The sequence below is a fragment of the Heterodontus francisci genome, chromosome 23 (genome assembly GCF_036365525.1).
Source record: "Heterodontus francisci isolate sHetFra1 chromosome 23, sHetFra1.hap1, whole genome shotgun sequence".
In the NCBI taxonomy this organism is placed as follows: Eukaryota; Metazoa; Chordata; class Chondrichthyes; order Heterodontiformes; family Heterodontidae; genus Heterodontus; species Heterodontus francisci.
Genome location: NC_090393.1, coordinates 17,168,221 through 17,189,838, shown reverse-complemented (window position 1 = coordinate 17,189,838; position 21,618 = coordinate 17,168,221). Strand labels below are relative to the sequence as shown.

General features: G+C 43.9%; 1 protein-coding gene across 6 annotated transcripts in view; it reads left to right on the top strand.

Moving 5' to 3' along the window:
* The window catches only part of git2a (G protein-coupled receptor kinase interacting ArfGAP 2a), a 145,808-nt gene extending 137,080 nt beyond the window's left edge, over positions 1-8,728 (top strand). For all 6 annotated transcript variants that reach the window (XM_068054770.1, XM_068054771.1, XM_068054775.1 and 3 more), the window contains 3 exons: positions 8-196; positions 5,567-5,630; positions 5,871-8,728. In XM_068054770.1, coding sequence (XP_067910871.1) covers positions 8-196; positions 5,567-5,630; positions 5,871-6,083 — 466 coding nt within the window. In that variant the 3' untranslated portion in view covers positions 6,084-8,728. The remainder of the gene's footprint in view (positions 1-7; positions 197-5,566; positions 5,631-5,870) is intronic.
* The last annotated feature ends 12,890 nt before the right edge of the window (positions 8,729-21,618 follow it).

Sequence of the window (21,618 nt, the reverse complement as noted above, 5' to 3'; positions counted from 1 at the left end):
ATGTAAGCTCTTGCCGAAAGAGTAAGTCAAAAAGCATAGGACGGCATGAAGAAAACCCTGTACCGGAGCTGGACAATCCAGATGCAGAACCAGATTCCACACTCCCAAGCACAGAGGATGTAATTCGAAAAACAGAGCAAATCACCAAAAATATTCAGGAGCTGCTGCGAGCTGCACAGGAAAACAAGCATGACAGGTAAGACTGCAATTTTTTTCTTTTTAATTTGTGGGCATTTTTTACACACAAGCAGCACCTGAGGTTAATGAGTCGGTAGAGACATAGAGCTGGATTTTGTCAGTGTACTTGTGGCAGCTGATGCTATGTCTGCAGCTGATGTTGAAGAAGCAGAGGGGGCCAAAGTTGTCCTTGGGACCTCCAGATATAATGGTACAAGTGTGGGAAGAGCCTTACTGGAGGGAGGTGTTCTGCCTATGAACAAATATGTAAGAGTGGACCCAAGTGAGGGCATTCCCACTGAGCTGAACAGCAGAGATGTTGGAGGACAATATCTGTGGACAATCATGCCAAAGGCTGCTAAGAAATCAAGGAGGGAGAATGCACCACTGTCACAGAGGATGTCTTCTTTGAATTCAGTTGGATCTATTTTGGTCCTGTGGCAGCACGGAAACCTGATTGAAGAGATTCAAATGGAGTTGCGGGAAAGATGGGCATGGATCTGGGAGTTAACAATGCATTCAAGGACATTGGAGAGGTTGGAGAGGAGGCAGTTGTTTGCAAGGACAAGAGGGATCGTGGGTGGGTTTTTTTGAGGGGGCTGGTTATGATGACAATGATGGCCACAGACAGGAGACTTTCATCCCATCAGTTTGGATTTGAACCCAGATCCCAGAAGTGAAAGCAGTGTCCTTCCCACACCAGCTAAGAACAATGTAGCCAGCGTTCAAACCCAGGATTTTCCTGGTCAATATGGCTTATTCCACACCAAGCAGGCCATTCATACACTAAGTCATCAAAAAATATCAACAGTGTTCATGATATCAGCAAATACTGGCTTGGAGCCCAGTAGGCCAAGGAAACTAAATTTGTATTGGCACTGGTACATATCGTTAGTTGCAGCTACAGTGATGCTCCATTTTTTGCACAAAAAGAGTTTTCCATAAACTGGCATTCTAACCCCTCAAATATATTACAGTCCATTCTTTATTCCTATAATTTGTTCTGTCCCATACAATATACTTACTCACCGCTGACATGAAAGTCTGTGTGTTTACAGGCATGCGCCAAGTGTGTTTTGATCCCTTGCAGTGTCTTTATAACTTGTTTCAGAAGTCCATGTTCTCCACTGTCGTTTGTTATAATGCTGTTTAAGAAACATTTAAACAAAATGGATAAATGAAAAGGAAATGGGTCTGAACGTGCCACTAAGTTTGTAGTATGTATGTGAATATACTGGAATTGTTACACTAGTGTGCGTTCTGTTATCTGCTATAGTCCACATTGTGTTTTCATTTGAAGTCTTTCATTTTGATTTCATTTCACTTTGTATTTGATTTCATTTGTGCAATCACTTCTTTCTTTTTCTCTCCCTTTTTCTTCTCCTTCTGCTTCCGATCCCTATCTTTCCCTCCATTCCAGCAGACAGATTGAACGGGAGAGCCTGCGCAAGTTCAGGCACAGCCTCGGCTGTTTCAGTACGTTGGTTCTGCGGGCCGACAAAACTTCCCTTCAGCCTCTGACCCTGCAGCAGCAGCCTGACCCTGCCACCTGGTACTCTGACCTCTGTCTCTGCCTCCCAGGCACTCCATCTTTTCTCTTTTTCCCTGCATGATTGTCACTGTGGTTGTTAACAAAGTAATGAGCCTAGTGGAAAGGAAATAAAATACCGTGGCCACAAATAAAAGATCCGCAGTTTTTAGCCATTGGTCAGTATTTGTGTAATAATTTATCCATAATGCATAATGTGACTTGGCTATACATTAAAAATTGCGATACTTGTACACATTATAATGGCTACAAAGGTAACCTTTGGCTTCAGCTTTCCACTGGTTCAGTTTATAAGTGCAGTACATAGTGTGTAACTGAGCCATGCGACAAGAAAGTCTGAGAGCTGAGTCTCTGGTCTGCGCTGACTTAGCTAATCTCATAAAATGGGCCCCAGTCGCCAGGGCTCTGGACGAGGAAGGAACAAATTCAGCCATGATTTTCACCCTAATTGTATCCAGTGGCCTCGGCTAGAAAACGTGTGTGTGGATGTCAGGTGAGGGTTGTCTAGGGTTTGGCTCTGATGTCCTTGAGCATTGACACCCACTGTCAAAGTTAAAAATGGACACCTTTGTGAGGTGGAAGTGTATGCCAAATGCCTTTGGAGCCATGCTCTCTTCAGAAGAGGAGGGAAAACCTTTTTTTTTTAATTAACGCCTTTGGCTATTTGGTCACTGTTGATCAAAGTGATTTGTTTCCACTTTGGATCACTTGTTGTTTTGGAGTATGCCTTTAATGTGTTGATAGAGTCCGTGTGGCCAAGACTCCTTGACCCACCAAATTCAAAAATGAGTATCAAATTTGTTACACACATCTTTTTGTTATTGCAGTAGCCTCTGAAAACAGTACAATAGTTTCGTGACTTCCTAGAAACTAGACCTGTCACTTTGTTTTGATTTAAGTGTGTAACTCCCTGATAGCTTAGTGGGTAAATAGCCTACCTTTTCTGGTACTAAACCATACAGAATTGGAAGACCTCAGGAGGGATCCCCTGTCTGTTACATTACCTCATCTCTGCCATGGCATTAGGAGTGCTTCAAATGTCCTCTTTCCCAGTAAGTTAGGGGAGGGGGGAAATATCAACTAGAGTTCAGTGATCCTGCTTGAAATGTCACATGTGAATGGCAGATGAGAAAAGGATTATATGGTCAAATAGCTTCCTATCCCTCAATATCCACACTTGCACACAAAGGATGTCTATCTGGACTAGGTTTTGCAGTGCTGACATCACTGGTGGAATCCAACAGCATGAGTCCATGCTTTTATGGGAAAAGAACAACATCTTAATGTAAAATAATACATGTTTCATTATTAAAATAAGCACAGTTCAATGTAGTTAAATAGATTTAAAATGTGTGTAACTCTTGCCAATCATAAATGTCATTCCTAACGTTTCTAAATGTTGGCATTCTGAGTAATTTCCAACACTATTTTGGATGTGGATGCTTTTGGATTGGCCATTTAAACTATTGCTTACACTTATCCTGTGCTGCTAATGTTTTTGAATTCAAAAGCCAAAGAACTCTTTAACCTGCTAGCTGTGTCTGTGGTTAGTTTTGCCTCTTGGGAAAGAGGCCAATAGAATCTAGCAGCCTGACACAGAGTAAGAACTGATCAACTCCACTATGTCCTGTACCAAGTCAAATTCCTCTTGCTGGATGATACATGCTTGTGTGGAAGTCTTCTGATGTCTGCTCTGATCGCTCTAGTTGAGTTGAGGCTAAAGGCTAGGTTTGGGTGAACAGGGTAATGATTTCAGAAATTATTGGAAATCAGTTCAGGAGGTCAGAATTAGTGCATTGGATATTTGTGACACCAGAGCTCCCACTATTTTAAAGAAAACCTAAATCCTTTTATCAGTCCTCTGTGTCTGTATATCAAGTCCACTTAACTTTGCAATCCCTATTTCTAATATAAGATTTGGGCTTTTCATTTATTTTGTTCTATGCTGCTGATTTGACATTTCCCTGTACCAATTCTTCTAGACTTGTCACTTAACCATTTTGAACATACCAAAAGGGTTGAAATCTTCAATTTGATTTTAGTGTGCAAATTAATATTGCTTTAACTAATCAATAAAGTCTTACTACTAAATAAAAAAGCCATCCTTTTTTATATCTCTTTTGGTATTTGAAAGAAGTTTAAACTATTGCTAAGTCCTGATCCAGGGTTTGGTCTCTCAGGAAAAAGTGGAACCCTGCTTCATGTCCATGGCCTTCTCCTTGGTGTGATCTTGGTATCTTGGCCAAGCTATTCAGGTAGCACTGAGCAAAGGCCAAGTGCCCCAGGGAGGAATGGGAAAGCCTAATGACAAGTCAACCTATAACATTATTCTACACTGATCTGATTTTACAGCAGTATGCAGAGGTCACCTACCCATCCATTTGGCCAGGGAATAGTAAATAGCTACAGGGAGAAGTGGAGAAAAGTTTATTCTAGTAATATCATAATCCAACACAGATATTAAACAAAACTTAACTAATAAGATAAAATAATTTTAATACAGAATTTGTATTTATGATACATTTTTTAGTTTTTTTTTGAGATACAGCACTGAAACAGGCCCTTCGGCCCACCGAGTCTGTGCCGACCATCAACCACCCATTTATACTAATCCTGCACTAATCCCATATTCCTACCACATCCCCACCTGTCCCTATATTTCCCTGCTTACTGCAATACCAAACTTACATTGGCACTGAACTGCAAATCGATTATCTACTATCTTCAGAGTGGTTATTTGGCCAAGGTACCATAAGGTTGTCGGTCATCTATCAAATTACTCCAGCAAGGAGTTAATCGTGCATTCAGGAGAGAAGGAGGGGAGAAAGTTGACAGAAAGAGGTGCTGGAAAACATTGTTTGGATTCAGTTGGAAGGTTATGCCCCATTACTGGCATACATATCCTATATTCTTAAGATAATTCATTGTTTGATTTTTGATTGACTCAGTTAGATTTTAATATTGCACAGGTGAGCCTAGCTGGTGTAAGTTGACCATAAATAAAGATGATTCCATAAGGGGTCTCGGCTGGGGCAAGGATTGGAGCAGATGTGCTGGAGCATTTTCATGTTGGAGTGTGGTTTTATGGGATCTGGTAACTTCAACAACTAGCTATTAATGTGAGTCTGGGACACAAGTATTGGCATGTGAAGGGCATCACAGTCATGCCTGATCCTGTCCTTATACAATGTACGCAAACACAAGGATCACACATCAAGTCATTTATACACCGAGTTTTTAGAGAATCTAATACCAATGTTAAGAGAAAAGGTTTAAAAGCATGTGAAAGTTCATCCTATTTGGAAAGTGGATATTAATACTCAGCTCGTTGCCACAATTTCAGCAAGTATATCACAGATGAGGAATGCCCAAACTTTCTGCCCTCAGGTGGATATATCATAGAGTCCACCAGTTTAAATCATTGTTCCCTTAATTTAAGCTGTAGTACTAACAATGTTCTAGTTCTAACATATACCCACCAGTGAGGCAACAGCATTAAGAACAGCCATTTCCAACCCTCCAGACATACAAAATTCAACCAGTACAGACCAGTTATTAAAAAGTTTAAGCACAAATTAAACTGAGTTACTTGGGCTTTGTAGGCCCAATTGTCAGCGCTTGAGGGCCAGATTGGACACCCCTGCCATAGAGAATCATTAGCATTGCATGTCCCATCTCAATCACTGGAGTAATTTGTTCAGTGGCCATATTATAAGTATAGACTTTCTTGAATGTTGCTTTAACTCCAGTCACACATCAGTATATTAATTGAGTGATTAATGGTTTTTCTTTTTCTCCTTTTCCCTGTACCCTCTGCCATTTTGCTGTTTCACCCATTAGCTTTATGCCCTGCTCGGAAAGGATACATGTTGCTGTAGCTGAGATGGCAGCTCTTTTCCCAAAGGTGAGTAATTTTTTTTTAAAAAATTGGTGTGGAAATTTTTAAATACAGTAATTAATTTCTGTGCATATCAGAAACCCAGATCAAAAAAAAGTTAGTGTATCCAATGTTGTGTGAGATTTTCTAATTGTTTTGTCACATTATCTGGACATTGAAAATGGTGTGTGTACTATTCTGTTGATTACATAAGCTTTCAGGCGTGTGGAACTTAACAAATGAAGAATGTTGCTTTTCACTCTGTAGAAACCTCGCTCAGAGATGGTTCGGACCTCACTGAGGCTATTAACTTCGAGCGCATACAGGCTGCAGTCAGAATGCAAGAAAGCACTGCCTGCAGAACCCAGTCCCGCAACTGACATCCAACTGGTAACGCAACAAGTGATCCAGTGTGCATATGATATTGCCAAGGCTGCCAAACAACTTGTTACTATAACAACAAAAGAAAACAACAACTGATTGCAATTTTTTCTTTATTTGCAGAATTTTTTAATAAAACCTTTGAATATGTACCAGATTTGATCTGGGCTTTCTGTCAGTATTATGTTTGCATGCTTTTTAATAACATTATTTACTATTTTTGGATATTAAAATAACCTTCCTTCTGCCTATATGTTTGTAGCAGAGTTATGCTAATTTTTCAGGTGCTTGTTTCGTTGTTTAGCATCAACATCCACAGGTGAGATATTGCTTTCTGGGAGTTAAAGAAGGCAGATGACAGTTGGTTAAAATTGTGCATATGACTGAAGTGTATTAGAAACTTAAACCGCATTTCTTCCAGCATTGCAAAGGTTAACAGTATTTCCTAAATTATGCAAAGCAGGGAAAATATTGTTTGAAGTTGCTGAATTGGGGGAGGGGAAGAAAGATTTTTGTATTCACCAAAGCTATAAATAAGATATTAATTATTGAGCAATCTTGGTCCATAATGAGGGAAATAAACTAAAGTTGAAATGGGTATGGTAGCGGGCAAGGAAGATGAGTACGTATTGGATAGGTGATGTCAAACTTGGGTTTAGAAAGTCTTTATAAGGAGCAGAAAATGTGAGGAGAGTTAAAATCTGTATGTTTGGCACCAGGCTTCAGTCGAAGGGCTGTAGTGGTAAAACTATCTGGCATTACGCAAGTGACCAGAGATTTTAGCTGAAACCAAAAGACTGTAAAATATTGCTGAGCACCTGCTTTTTGTAATCCAGTGGGCAGTCTTGAAATGGGAGTGTTACCTGAAGTGGGAAAATTTGCAAGTCTATGGGGCAAAGAGCAGGTGAGTGGGACTAATTGAATAACTCTTTCAAAGAACCAGCACAGGTACAGTGGGCTGAATGGTCTACTTCTGTGCTGTACCATCCAATAAGTTATAAAATATTTACAAAGAATAGGTCTATATTTAGCTTTAGTAAGCATTTGGGCTAATTTGTTTTTAAAAATTCACGTTTTTTGTAGCCTGCACTTGTTCTGTCAGCAGGTAGTTGTGTTCTGTGTATCACTGACAGGTAGTTCGTAATGACAAATGCTGTTTTTAGTCCTTTTTGTGGTGTTTCAAAAGAGTATTACAATATTTTAAATAATTGCTGATGAATTCTCTTGCACATGAATAGTTTTAACCATGCTCCTTCATTCAACCACATAAATTTTAAACCAGGAGCTGGATAAATCAGTAAAGTCAGATTGGTCAAAGCGTAATTGAACTGAAAGCCATACACATCATTGCTTTGTGCAAAATGTACCTCATAATATTACAGCTTGTGACCTACATAATTGATAGCACTGTTAATGCAATATACAACCAACCCTTAAGATTGATCAGGCTTTTTGTGTGTATTTTACATTTCATATCTGTCTTGTGTATGCAGAAGCTATTTATCGTCAATTCTTTGCCTGCCATTGTCCAGCATTATTGATCTGTTAATTCTAAGCAAGGTCATTTTCTTTTAGTTGGTAAACTTTTAATGTTAACTAAATTTGTCATGTAGTCAGTAAATTATAGTGAAACTTGGGTAATCTATGTACTTTTTGCATTGAATTACCATAAGTGAAAACCTGATTTCTGTAAAGCTGTGCATCTCATCAGCCTCGTTGTTTTAAAGCCATTCAGGCATGGGGATTTCAACCTGTAGACTTAGAACCCACAACAATGAGACGAGCACAACCTCAATTGGGCTGGTGCAACAATGGCTTCCAGTTCTCCTCGATGGTTTGTGCATTAGCAGATGGAGGAATGGGGAAGTCAGCCAATTTTTATGCAAGTGATTTTGAAATGGTTAAACTGGACATCCCAGTCAACTTTGTATTCAGTGAATCTGCAACTAGACTAATGCAATGCAAAATATGGTGTGGATTTGAACTGGCAGGACCAGTCCAGAAGTGCCCTTCCTGCCAGCAACTCAGTGTCATTGCCAGCAGCTGTGGGTTAAAAAAAAGTTAACCCAGGTCATTACAGTCTCCTGTGTAAAGGAGCAAATGTAGAGGGAGAAAGTAGTGAACATTTAATGAAGAAGGGGTTAATTGTGTTTGCATCCATTTTCTCCTGAGCATAGTGATGGCAGAGTGTGTTTATCAACTTATAGTTAGGTTTACAGTGGGAGAATGGAGACTTACAAAAGTCAGTAAAGTGAGGTAAATGGATTACCAGGTGTGACACTGAGGCAAGGGGAGTAGTATACTTATGCAGGTTGTACTCTAGATCTTTTTATTTTGAACATAAAAAATGAAGGGAATGATTATTTTCAGATGAGGGTGGGTTTTGTGGTACTGTATTGCAATTTGAATTAGTTTGTTAGTCATTTCTAAAGGTCACAGGGATTGGCATTACCAGACTACAGTATGAAATCTAGGCATCGACGTAGTTCTGGGGTGGAATTTGACACATTAGTTCCTGTGCAAGTCTGTTTTCTCTGATCCAAAAACTTGCAGCCTTTGAAGGGGGGTGTATTAAGGTTTTTTCACCATTTTCTCCCCAGAATGAGTGAACTGCTGCATACCTTTGCACTGCACTTGTCATGGGCTCTTCCTATGTAATATTTGTGTCACTTTCAGCAGCTAATGGGTATATTGAAACCAACTAAGCATGGAACCGTGTACAGTTAGTAATGTATTTACTCTGATTTATTAAATACATAACATGTATATACAGTATCCTCTGCATTCTTTACTTCTTGTACTTGTATTTTTCAGACTTTTTACTGTAACTTGCACAAGATCATGATGTGACTGTGTATATTTAAATATCTTGGAAACTGGATGGTATAATAACTTACATTTGTATAGTGCCGTAATGAAACCTCCCAAGGCGCTTCACAAGAGCATTATAAAACAAAGTATGACACCAAGCCACATCAGGACATAATTGGTCAGATGACCGAAAGCTTTGTCAAAGAGGTAGGTTTTAAGGAGTGTCTTAAAGGAAAAACGAGGTAGGAGGCAGAGAGGTGTAGGGATGGAATTCCAGAGTTTAGGGCATAGGCAGCTGCAGGCACAGCTACCAATGGTGGAGCGATTAAAATCGGAGATGTTTAAGAGGCCAGAATTAGATGAGCGCAGATAAATTGGAGGGTTTGTCGTGGCTGTTACACAGTTGGCTCTCCCCTTGCGCCTCTGTCTTTTTTCCTGCCAACTACTAAGTCTCTTCGACTCGCCACACTTTAGCCCTGCCTTTATGGTTGCCCGCCAGCTCTGGCGGACGCTGGCAACTGACTCCCACGACTTGTGATCAATGTCACAGGATTTCATGTCGCGTTTGCAGACGTCTTTAAAGCGGAGATATGGACGGCCGGTGGGTCTGATACCAGTGGCGAGCTCGTTGTACAATGTGTCTTTGGGGATCCTGCCATCTTCCATGCGGATCACATGGCCAAGCCATCTCAAGCGCCGCTGACTCAGTAGTGTGTATAAGCTGGGGATGTTGGCCGCCTCGACTTCTGTGTTGGAGATACGGTCCTGCCACCTGATGCCAAGTATTCTCCGGAGGCAGCGAAGATGGAATGAATTGAGACGTCGCTCTTGGCTGACATACATTGTCCAGGCCTCGCTGCCATAGAGCAAGGTACTGAGGACACAGGCCTGATACACTCGGACTTTTGTGTTCCGTGTCAGTGCGCCATTTTCCCACACTCTCTTGGCCAGTCTGGACATAGCAGTGGAAGCCTTTCCCATGCGCTTGTTGATTTCTGCATCTAGAGACAGGTTACTGGTGATAGTTGAGCCTAGGTAGGTGAACTCTTGAACCACTTCCAGAGCGTGGTCGCCAATATTGATGGATGGAGCATTTCTGACGTCCTGTCCCATGATGTTCATTTTCTTGAGGCTGATGGTTAGGCCAAATTCATTGCAGGCAGCCGTAAACCTGTCGATGAGACTCTGCAGGCACACTTCAGTGTGAGATGTTAAAGCAGCATCGTCAGCAAAGAGGAGTTCCCTGATGAGGATTTTCTGTACTTTGGACTTCGCTCTTAGACGGGCAAGATTGAGCAACCTTCCCCCTGATCTTGTGTGGAGGAAAATTCCTTCTTCAGAGGACTTGGATGCATGTGAAAGTAGCAGGGAGAAGAAAATCCCAAAAAGTGTGGGTGCAAGAACACAGCCCTATTTCACGCCACTCAAGATAGGAAAGGGCTCTGATGAGGAGCCACCATGTTGAATTGTGCCTTTCATATTGTCATGGAATGAGGTGATGATACTTAGTAGCTTTGGTGGGCATCCAATCTTTTCTAGTAGTCTGAAGAGACCACGTCTGGTGACGAGGTCAAAGGCTTTGGTGAGATCAATGAAAGCAATGTAGAGGGGCATCTGTTCACGGCATTTCTCCTGTATCTGACGAAGGGAGAACAGCATGTCAACGGTCGATCTCTCTGCACGAAAGCCACATTGTGCCTCAGGGTAGACGCGCTCGGCCAGCTTCTGGAGCCTGTTTAGAGCGTCTCGAGCAAAGACTTTCCCCACTATGCTGAGCAGGGAGATTCCACGGTAGTTGTTGCAGTCACCGCGGTCACCTTTGTTTTTATAGAGGGTGATGATATTGGCATCGCGCATGTTGCATGTCCTGGGGTACTGCTCCCTCGTCCCAGCACAGGCATAGCAGTTCATGTAGTGCTGAGAGTATAGCAGGCTTGGCACTCTTGATTATTTCAGGGGTAATGCTGTCCTTCCCAGGGGCTTTTCTGCTGGCTAGAGAATCAATGGCATCACTGAGTTCCGATTTGGTTGGCTGTATGTCTAGCTCATCTATAACTGGTAGAGGCTGGGCTGCATTGAGGGCAGTCTCAGTGACAACATTCTCCCTGGAGTACAGTTCTAGGTAGTGCTCAACCCAGCGGTCCATTTGTTTGCGTTGGTCAGTGATTATGTCCCCTGATTTAGATTTGAGCGGGGCGATCTTCTTGATGGTTGGCCCAAGAGCTCTCTTAATGCCATCATACATTCCTCTGATGTTTCCGGTGTCTGAGGCCAGCTGAATATGACTGCATAGGTGTTGCCAGTAGTCGTTTGCGCAGCGCCTGGCTGTTCTTTGTGCAGTGCTTCTGGCTGCTTCATGTGCTGCGGATGTTAAATCGCTGGGGGCTTTCTTGTAGTTCAACAGTGCAATGCGCTTAGTGGCTATGACAGGTTCCAGCTCTTCATTATGAGATTGAAACCAGTCTGCATTTCTCTTCGCACTTTTGCCGTAGGTGGTCAAAGCTGACACATAGATGGCGTCTCTGATGTGGGCCCATTTGGTCTCAGCATCCCCTGTGGGAGTGTTTTGAAGGGCTGTTACAAGAGAATTTAGAAATTTTTGTAACAGCTGTGGTGTGGGTGAGAAATTCTGCTCGTGTTGATGCGCGGGCGGCCCTTCTGCTTGGAATGGTGCAACTTCTTTGGTCTGAGTCTAACCTTGCTGCACACCAGGGAGTGGTCGGTGTCGCAGTCCGCACTGTGGAAGCTGCGTGTGATTTGAACACTGTTTAAGGCGGCTCGCCTTGTGACAATGAGGTCTAGCTGGTGCCAACGACGCGATCTTGGGTGCCTCCATGAAACCTGATGACAGGGTTTAGTGTGAAAGAACGAGTTGGTGATGCAGAGGTTATGATAGGTACACAACTCAAGCAGTCTCTGCCCGTTCTCCTTCATCCTTCCAACGCCATAGCGCCCAAGGCAGGAGAGCCATGAGTCATGGTTGGCCCCAACCCTGGCATTAAAGTTCCCCAGCAGGAATAGGTGTTCGGTGTTGGGGATGCTGCTAATGATGCTATGGAGTTCCTCGTAGAACTGATCTTTAGCTTCAGGTGGGGAGCAGAGTGTTGGAGCATAGATGCTGAGTAGGTGTACTGGACCAGAGGTGGTGAGCAGTCGGGAGTAAACCCTAACAGATAATCTGGAGCGGAACCCCGTAGGTGGTCATGTGTCACCTTTGGCATGTTTCCGGCAGTTCCTGCAGCCATACCGGTGCCAAACGTCGTGCTCTGCACTCCTTTGGACCCCACCAGAAAGGCCGAGAGGGGGGTTTTGACGACTTGTCAACTCTCAACCTCCATAAATTCGCCCAGGCATGCGCCATGGAGAGGTCACTCCATAATTGCCTCACAGCGACTGAAACAACATGGAAGGCAGCAGTTACAGGTTATAAGTCCAGATAAATTGGCGTAGAAACTGGGCGCCACAGGTTGCCTTTGTCGGTGGGAGAGGTCATCACACCTCACTGGACAGCTACCGCCTGCCTCAAACCGAGCAGCCCCCGGTCAATAAGGTTCTGTCCCGCCACAGTCTACCCTGCTTCAATGGGTGCTTGGAGCTCAGGGTCATTGCCCGAAAGGTGGACTGATACACCGCACCAAACAACACGAAAAAAGGAAGGAAGGTACCAGCCCTTCGCTTTGCAAGCTGGAACGTCAGAACTACGTGTCCTGGCCTGTCGGAAGACCTTACACAAATGAACGGTTTTCGGAAGACCGCCATCATTAACAACGAGCTCAGTAGACTCAATGTAGACATTGCAGCACTTCAGGAGACTCGCCTCCCCGCGAGTGGATCTCTAGCAGAGCAAGACTACACCACCTTCTGGCAGGGTAGGGATCCTGAAGAACAAAGACAGCATGGAGTGGGCTTCGCCATCAGAAACTTCTTGCTCAGCATGATAGAGCCTCCCTCAAATGGCTCTGAACGCATACTGTCCATCCGACTGCTCACCACCTCTGGTCCAGTGCATTGGAATAGTCAAGTCTAAAGGTAGCAAAGGCATGAATGAGGGTTTCAGCAGCAGATCAGCTGAAACGGGTGAAGTCAAGTAATGGAGGTGGACGTGGGTTGTCTTAGTGATACCACAATGTGGTCGGAAAGATCAACTTGGGGTAAAATTGATGCCAAGTTTGCAAACAGACTGGTTTAGTCTCAGACTGTTGCCAGGAAGAGGGATGGAGCTGGGGAATGAAGTTTGGAGCAGGGACCGAATACAATGGCTTCAGTCTTAACAATATTTAGTTGGAGCAAATTTCTGCTCATCCAGTACTGGATGTCGGATAAGCAGTCTGATAATTTAGCAACAATGGAGGAGTCAAGAGGTGGTGGTGAGCTGGAGCTCAATGTTGTCCGCATACCTGTGAAAACTAATGTACTTTTGGATGATGTCGCCGAGGGCAGCATGTACATGAGAAACAGGAGGGAGCCAAGGGTAGATCCTGGGGGGACACCAGGAGTAGCTCCTGTGGGAGTGAGAAGAGAAGCCATTGCAAGTGTTACTCTGGCTACGATCAAATAGATAAGAAAGGAACCAAGTGAGAACAGTCCCACCCAGCTAAATGACAGTGGAGAGGCATTGGAGGAGGATGGTGAGGCCAACCATGTCAAAGGCTACAGATAGGTCAAGGAGGGATAGTTTACCTTTGTCATAGTCACATAGAAGATCATTTGTGAACTTGATAGCTGTTTTGGTACTGTGACCGGGGTGGAAACCTGATTAGAGGCATTCATACATGGAGTTCAGGAAAAGATGGACATGGATTTGGGAGGTGACAACACGTTCAAGGCTGTGGAGAGGAAAGGGAAGTTGGAGATGAGATGGTTGTTTGCAAGGGCGGTGGGGCCAAGGGTTTTTTTTTTGAAGAAAGGGATGATGACTGAAAATTTAAAGGAGCGAGGGACAGTACCTGAAGAGAGAGAACTGTTAGCAATATCAGCTAACATGGGGACCAGGCAGGGAAGTTGGGCGGTCAGCAGTTTAGTGGGAATAGGATCGAGGGAGCAGGAGGTGGATCACATGGACAAGATGTGCTCAGAAAGGGCATGAGGGCAGATAGGCGAGAAACTAGAGAAAGATGTGAGTTCAGGGCTAGGGCAACAGGTAACCAAAAACAGTTTGGCTCGGTGAGCTCATGGAAGGGAGGGACACAACAGAGGTAGCTGATTGAATCTTGATCTTAGTGACAAGGAAGTTCACAAGTTCCATGCACTTGTTGGAGGTGAGAGTGGGGGAGAGGAGATTTAAGAAGATGGTTTACAGTAGAGAAAAGAAGCCCAGTGTTATTTTTATATTCCAGGATGTGCAATGAGACAGGATTAATTAATCTAGGCAGCAGTGACCATAACATAACAGAATTTCAGATTCAGTTTGAGGGTGAGAAGTGTGGGTTTAAGACTAGTGTCTTTAAGTTAAATAAAGCCAATTATAAGGGTATGAGGGCAGAGTTGGCTAAAGTGAACTGAGAAAATAGATTAAAAGATAGGACAGTAGAGAAGCAGTGGCAGACATTTAAGGACATATTTCATAACTCTTAGTAAAGATATGTTCCTTTGAGAAAGAAAGACTGAGAAGGATGCACCATCTGTGGCTAACTAAAGAAGTTAAAGATAGTATCAAATTGAAAGTAAAAGTGTAAAATACTGAGAAGATTAGTGGTAGGTCAGAAGATTGGACAGATTTTAGAAACCAGCAAAGAACTTTTTTTAAAAATGAGGGAGAAATCACAGTATGGTTAGTGTATGAGAAAGCTAGCTAGAAATATAAAAACCAAATAGCAAGAGTTTCTACAAGTATTTAAAGGGTGAGACTGGGGGATTAATAATGGGAAACAAGGAAATGGCAGAAGCATTGAACAGGTATTTTGTATGTCATCACTGTAGAAGACGCACAAAAAAAAAATCCCAAGAATTCTTGAAAATCAAGGGGAAAAAGGGACGGAGGAAGTTAAAACAACTACAATCACTAAGGAAAAGGTACCAGGAAAACTATTAGAATTAAAGGCTGACAAGTCCCCTGGACCTGATGGCTTGCATCCTCGGGTGTTATAAGAAGTGGCTGCAGAGATAGTAGATGCATTGGTTCTGATCTTCCAAAATTCCCTAGATTCTGGAAAGGTCCCAGCAGATTGGAAAATCACAAATGTAACCCCTCTATTCAAGAAAGGAAGGAAACAAAGCAGGAAACCATAGGCCAGTTAGCCTAACGACTCTCATTAGGAAAATGCTAGAATCCGTTATTAAGGAGGTAATAAAACATTGTATTATGATTTTCTAAATCAGGCAGAGTCAACGTGGATTTGTGAAAGGGAAATCATGTTTGACTAATTTATGATAGTTCTTTGAGGAAATAACAAGCAAGGTAGATAAAGGGGAACCTGTAGATGTGCTGTACTTGGATTTCCAAAAGACATTTGATAAAGTGCCAAATTAAAGGTTACTACACAAAATAAGAGCTCATGGTGTAGGGGGTAACATATTGGCATGGATAGAGGATTGGTTAGCTAACAGAAAACAAAGAGTAGGGATAAATGGATCATTTTCAGGTTGGCAAGCTGTTAGTGGTATGCCACAGGGATCAGTGCTGGGGCAACTATTTACAATCCATCTCCATGACCTGGATGAAGGGACCAAATGTATTGTAGCTAAGTTTGCTGATGATACAAAGATAGGTAGGAAAGTAAGTTGTGAGGAGGACACAAAGTCTGTAAAGGGATAGCGATGGGTTGAGTGAGTGGGCAAAAGTTTGGCAGACGGAGTATAATGTGGGAAAATGTGAACTTGTCCACTTTGGCAGGAAGCATAAGAAAGCGTATATAATTTGAATGGAGAGAGACTGCAGAACTGTACAGTACAAAGGGATCTGGGTGTCCTGGTACATGAATCACAGAAGATTGGAATGCAGGTCAGCAAGTGAATAGGAAGGCAAATGGAATGTCATTTATTGCAAGGGGAATCGAGTAAGGAAGTGTTGCTACAGTGGTGCAGGACTTTAGATTGCATCTGGAGTACTGTGTACAGTTTGGTCTCCTTAGCATTTCTTCGCAGACAAAGATTTTGGGAAGGTTGTAGTCATCGGTTGCAGGCCCACTGGTGGCTAGTCAGGCCTATCCGTGACCGGCAGACTCTCCCACAGTGAGTACAGGTGAAGGTGTAGTTGCTGTTGGGGGCAATTGGATCTATCCTACTTTTCTCTTTCATGTTGGTTCTCCACTCAGTCTCAAAGGCGTCTGTAGCCCTCGTGATGTAGTATCTCCAAGCATCACAATCTAAGGCCTGCACTTCCCACTGGCGATGGACGATGTGGCACACAGAGAGGGACTTCTTTACGAAGTCCTTGAAACTTTTGCATGGGGCCCCTCTGTTCCTTTTACCCATGGTCAGCTCTCCATACAATACGATCTTGGGCAGGTGACTGTCATCCACCCAGGCAACGTGACCCGCCCAACGCAGTTGGCTTTGCAGGAGGATAGCCTCGATGCTGGTGATGGCTTTTTCCAGGACTTCAATGTTTGTGATGCAGTCCTGCCAGTGGATCTTGAGGATGCTGCGGAGGCAGGGCTGGTGAAAGCGCTCAAGAAGGCATACGTGACGGCAGCATAGGACCCATGACTCGGCACCATACAGAAGGGTGGTGAGGACTATGGCTTTGTACGCTTTGACTTGGTCTGTTGTCTGAGGCTGTGATTGCTCCACACATTTGTACAGTCTGCAGAATATTCTGTTTGCTTTTGAGAGCCTATTGTCCACTTCCTTGTCTATGGTGGCATCAAATGAGATGACGCTCCCCATATAAGTAAATTGCTTGATGGCATTCAGCTCAGTTCCCTCAATGACAATGCTTGGTGATCTATATTCTTCTTGGGGTGCAGGCTGACGCAGGACTTCAGTTTTCTTTAAACTGATTTTTAGTCCGAAGAGTTGTGCCGCCTTGGAAAAATGTGTTTTTATACGTTGCAGGTCTAACTGACTGTGGGCCAGGAGAGCACAGTTATCAGCGAAAAGAAGCTCATGGATGAGTTTTTCTTGTGTCTTGTGTAAGCCTGAAGACGCCTGAGGTGGGAAAGGCCTCCATCAGTCCGAAAGCGTACGTAAGCGGGATGTTTACTCTTGGAACTCTATGCAGAAAAGCAGCTGTTCATAACCAACACCTTCTTTCAACAAAAAGATCGCTTCAAGATCATATGGATGCATCCCCACTCTAAACACTGGCACCTGATAGGTTACATCTTGGCACGTCAGTGTGACCTAAAGGACATCTTGCATGCTAGAGTCATGCCCAGTGCTGACTGTCATACAGACCACTGGCTCATTTGTTCAAAGCCGAACTTCCACTGCAAGCCTAAGTCCAAGAACGGGCCCAGAGACAACCTATCAAGGAAATTTTGAGTCGGCAACCTGCAAACCTCATCTTGCAGAGATAGATATCAAGTAACCTCACAGACTAGACTGGAACATCCTGATCTCACTGCTGATTCCACTCCAGAAGAACCCTGGGAACACATCAAAGCTGCAGTACTGGATACTTCCAACAAGGTCATCAGACCCAGCACCAAGAAGAATCGGGACTGGTTTGATGAAAATGACAAGGAAATTCAAGATCTGCTGAAAATAAAAAGGTCAGCTCATCAGGCTCAGCCAGCCAGCCAAGAGAAAAAGACAGCCTACCGTCAAGCATGCAGCACCCTTCAATGTAAACTGAGGAACATCCAAAATAACTGGTGAATCGCACTTGTGGAAAAACTCAACTGTACACTGATACTGGCGACATAAGTTTCTATGAAGCACTAAAATCTGTCTGTGGACCTTACTTGTGAAAGGATATAAATGCAATAGAAGCAGCTCAAAGAAGGTTCACTTAACTGATTCCTGAGAAGGGGTTATCTTATGAGGAAAAGTTGAGCAGGTTGGGCCTATACCCATTGGAGTTTAGAAGAATGAGTTTATTGAAACATATAAGATCCTGAAGGGACTTGACAGGGAGGATGCTGAGAGGACAAAGACTCATGGACAAAGACGAGAGTGGTCCTAAAGGAAGAGTGCTAAATTGGGGGAAGGCCAACTATACCAAAATTCGGCAGGAGCTGGGGAATGTAGATTGGGAGCAGCTGTATGAAGGTAAATCCACATTTGATATGTGGGAGGCTTTTAAAGATAGGTTGATTAGCGTGCAGGAGAGACATGTTCCTGTGAAAATGAGGGGTAGAAATGGCAAGATTAGGGAACCATGGATGACAGGTGAAATCGTGAGTCCAGCTAAGAGGAAAAAGGAAGCATACATAAGGTCTAGGCGGCTGAAGAAAGACGAAGCTTTGAAAGAATATCGGGATTGTAGGCGCAATCTGAAACGAGGAATTAAGAGGGCTAAACGGGGTCATGAAATATCTTTAGCAAACAGGGTTAAGGAAAATCCCAAAGCCTTTTATTCATATATAAGGAGCAAGAGGGTAACTAGAGAAAGGATTGGCCCACTCAAGAACAAAGGAGGAAAGTTATGCGTGGAGTCAGAGAAAATGGGTGAGATTCTAAACGAGTACTTTGCATCGGTATTCACCGAGGAGAGGGACATGACGGATGTTGAGGTTAGGGACAGATGTTTGATTACTCTAGGTCAAGTCGGCATAAGGAGGAAGGAAGTGTTGGGTATTCTAAAAGGCATTAAGGTGGACAAGTCCCCAGGTCCGGATGGGATCTATCCCAGGTTACTGTGGGAAGCGAGAGAGGAAATAGTTGGGGCCTTAACAGATATCTTTGCAACATCCTTAAACACGGGTGAGGTCCTGGAGGACTGGAGAATTGCTAATGTTGTCCCCTTGTTTAAGAAGGGTAGCAGGGATAATCCAGGTAATTATAGACCGGTGAGCCTGACGTCAGTGGTAGGGAAGCTGCTGGAGAAGATACTGAGGGATAGGATCTATTCCCATCTGGAAGAAAATGGGCTTATCAGTGATAGGCAACATGGTTTTGTGCAGGGAAGGTCATGTCTTACCAACTTAATAGAATTCTTTGAGGAAGTGACAAAGTTGATTGATGAGGGAAGGGCTGTAGATGTCGTATACATGGACTTCAGTAAGGCGTTTGATAAGGTTCCCCATGGTAGGCTGATGGAGAAAGTGAAGGCGCATGGGGGTCCAGGGTGTACTAGCTAGATGGATAAAGAACTGGCTGGGCAACAGGAGACAGAGGGTAGCAGTGGAAGGGAGTTTCTCAAAATGGAGACGTGTGACCAGTGGTGTTCCACAGGGATCCGTGCTAGGACCACTGTTGTTTGTGATATACATAAGTGATTTGGAGGAAAGTATAGGTGGTCTGATTAGCAAGTTTGCAGACGACACTATGATTGGTGGAGTAGCAGATAGTGAAGGAGACTGTCAGAGAATACAGCAGAATATAGATAGACTGGAGAGTTGGGCAGAGAAATGGCAGATGGAGTTCAATCAGGGCAAATGCGAGATGATGCATTTTGGAAGATCCAATTCAAGAGTGAACTATACAGTAAATGGAAAAGTCCTGGGGAAAATTGATGTACAGAGAGATTTGGGTGTTCAGGTCCATTGTTCCCTGAAGATGGCAACGCAGGTCAATAGAGTGGCCAAGAAGGCATACGGCATGCTTTCCTTCATCGGACGGGGTATTGAGTACAAGAGTTGGCAGGTCATGTTACAGTTGTATAGGACTTTGGTTCGGCCACATTTGGAATACTGCGTGCAGTTCTGGTCGCCACATTACCAAAAGGATGTGGATGCTTTGGAGAGGGTGCAGAGGAGGTTCACCAGGATGTTGCCTGGTATGGAGGGCGCTAGCTATGAAGAGAGGTTGAGTAGATTATGATTATTTTCATTAGAAAGACGGAGGTTGAGGGGGGACCTGATTGAGGTGTACAAAATCATGAGAGGTATAGACAGGGTGGATAGCAAGAAGCTTTTTCCCAGAGTGGGGGATTCAATTACAAGGGGACACGAGTTCAAAGTGAGAGGGGAAAAGTTTAGGGGGGATATGCGTGGAAAGTTCTTTACACAGAGGGTGGTGGGTGCCTGGAACGCATTGCCAGCGGAGGTGGTAGACGCGGGCACGATAGCGTCTTTTAAGATGTATCTAGACAGATACATGAATGGGCAGGAAGTAAAGAGATACAGACCCTTAGAAAATAGGCGACAGGTTTAGATAGAGGATTTGGAGCGGCGTAGGCTTGGAGGGCCGAAGGGCCTATTCCTGTGCTGTAATTTTCTTTGTTCTTTGTGGGGGAGTCTAGAACTAGGAGACACAGTTTAAAAATTTGGGGTCTCCCATTTAAGACTGAGATGAGAAATTTTTTCACTCAGAGGGTCATTAGTCTGTGGAATTCTCTTCCCTAGAACGCAGTAGAGGCTAAGTCATTGAAAATAGTCAAGACTGAGCTAGACAGATTTTTGATCAACAAGGGAGTTGAGGGTTATGGGGGACTGGCAGGCAGGCAGGAAAGTGGAGTTGAGGCCACAATCAGATCAATCATGATCTTATTGAATGGCAGAGTAGGCTTATGGGGTTGAAAGGCCTACTTCTCCTAATTCTTGTGTTCTTGTGGTATAGTGAGCATTTTTAGTAGACGATAGTAGGACCCAAACATGCTTTATGTGGCCCAGCCAGATCTGGCAGTGGATGACAAAGATAGTGGAGATGAAAGCTGTACCAGAGGAACAGCCAGGGTGAGAGAGAGAGAGAGTAATGGTTTTATTGATGCCTAGGACTTCAAAGATGGAGATGAAGGTATGGTTGAGCAAATCATTAGGTGCAGAAATGTTGTGACGAATGGAGGGCCAAAGGCTAGACAATTGGGATTTTGAAAGTGCAGTTGTAAGTGAATTGGGAAATATTTTTTTTCCAGGGGAAGATACAAAAAGAAGCGGGGAAATTGAAAGGGGATGTGGGTGGAGCGTGATAAAAGGAAGTGATTAGAGATGGCCTCATCTGCGATTGATACGATGGGACTAGCAAGACCACTTCAAGCGGGTGGCCGTGAATATGGCTTGGGGAGTTTACATGGAGAGGTGTAGGGAGGATGAGAGAGCAGTGAACTCAACAGAGCGAGCAGGATGAGTTGAGATGGAGGTTGAAATCACAGGATGAGAAGTTGTTCAGTACAGAGGCTGAAGGAGGAAAGCAGTGAAGGTAACTTGCTGAGAAAATCGTACATGGGAGAGCGGTAGAGAATGATGATTTTGAATGAGGTGAGATGCTCAAAGGAGAAAGTGCCAGAGGAGTAGTGGGTCAGGCCAAGGTGAGATTTGGTGATAAAGTCCACACTGCCAGTGTGCGATCTTGATGGAACAAGAGTGGAAGTTATAGCCAGACGGGGAGGCTTCATTCAGGGCAATGGTCATCACCTTTCAACCAGGTTTCTCTTGAGGCTATGATGTCGCTGCAATTACCCTCAACGTTTATGGATGGCAAGGGCCTTTTTCACAAGTGAATGGACATTCTGGAGGGAGATGCGTGGAGGGATGGTGAAAGTAGAGTCCACAGGGTCAGCAGTGGGAGGGTTGAGTTGGACAGGAAGGAGATTGGCACGATTAGCCCCAGCAGGCACATTGGGCAGGAAGGTCGACAATTGGGGTCGCTGCTCATAATTAGCCAGAGCCAAGTGCCCCGATGAGCCCTTTGGAGGATGCAGAGGAAGGCCCAGAGGAAAGCTGTAGGCTTATCTAAGAAGGAGTCGAGCCTGGGATGGTGATACAAGAACAGGAAGGTTGAGAAGTACCGAAGATTTGGGGTAGGGAATTAGGAGGACAACAGAGCAGCTGAGAATGGA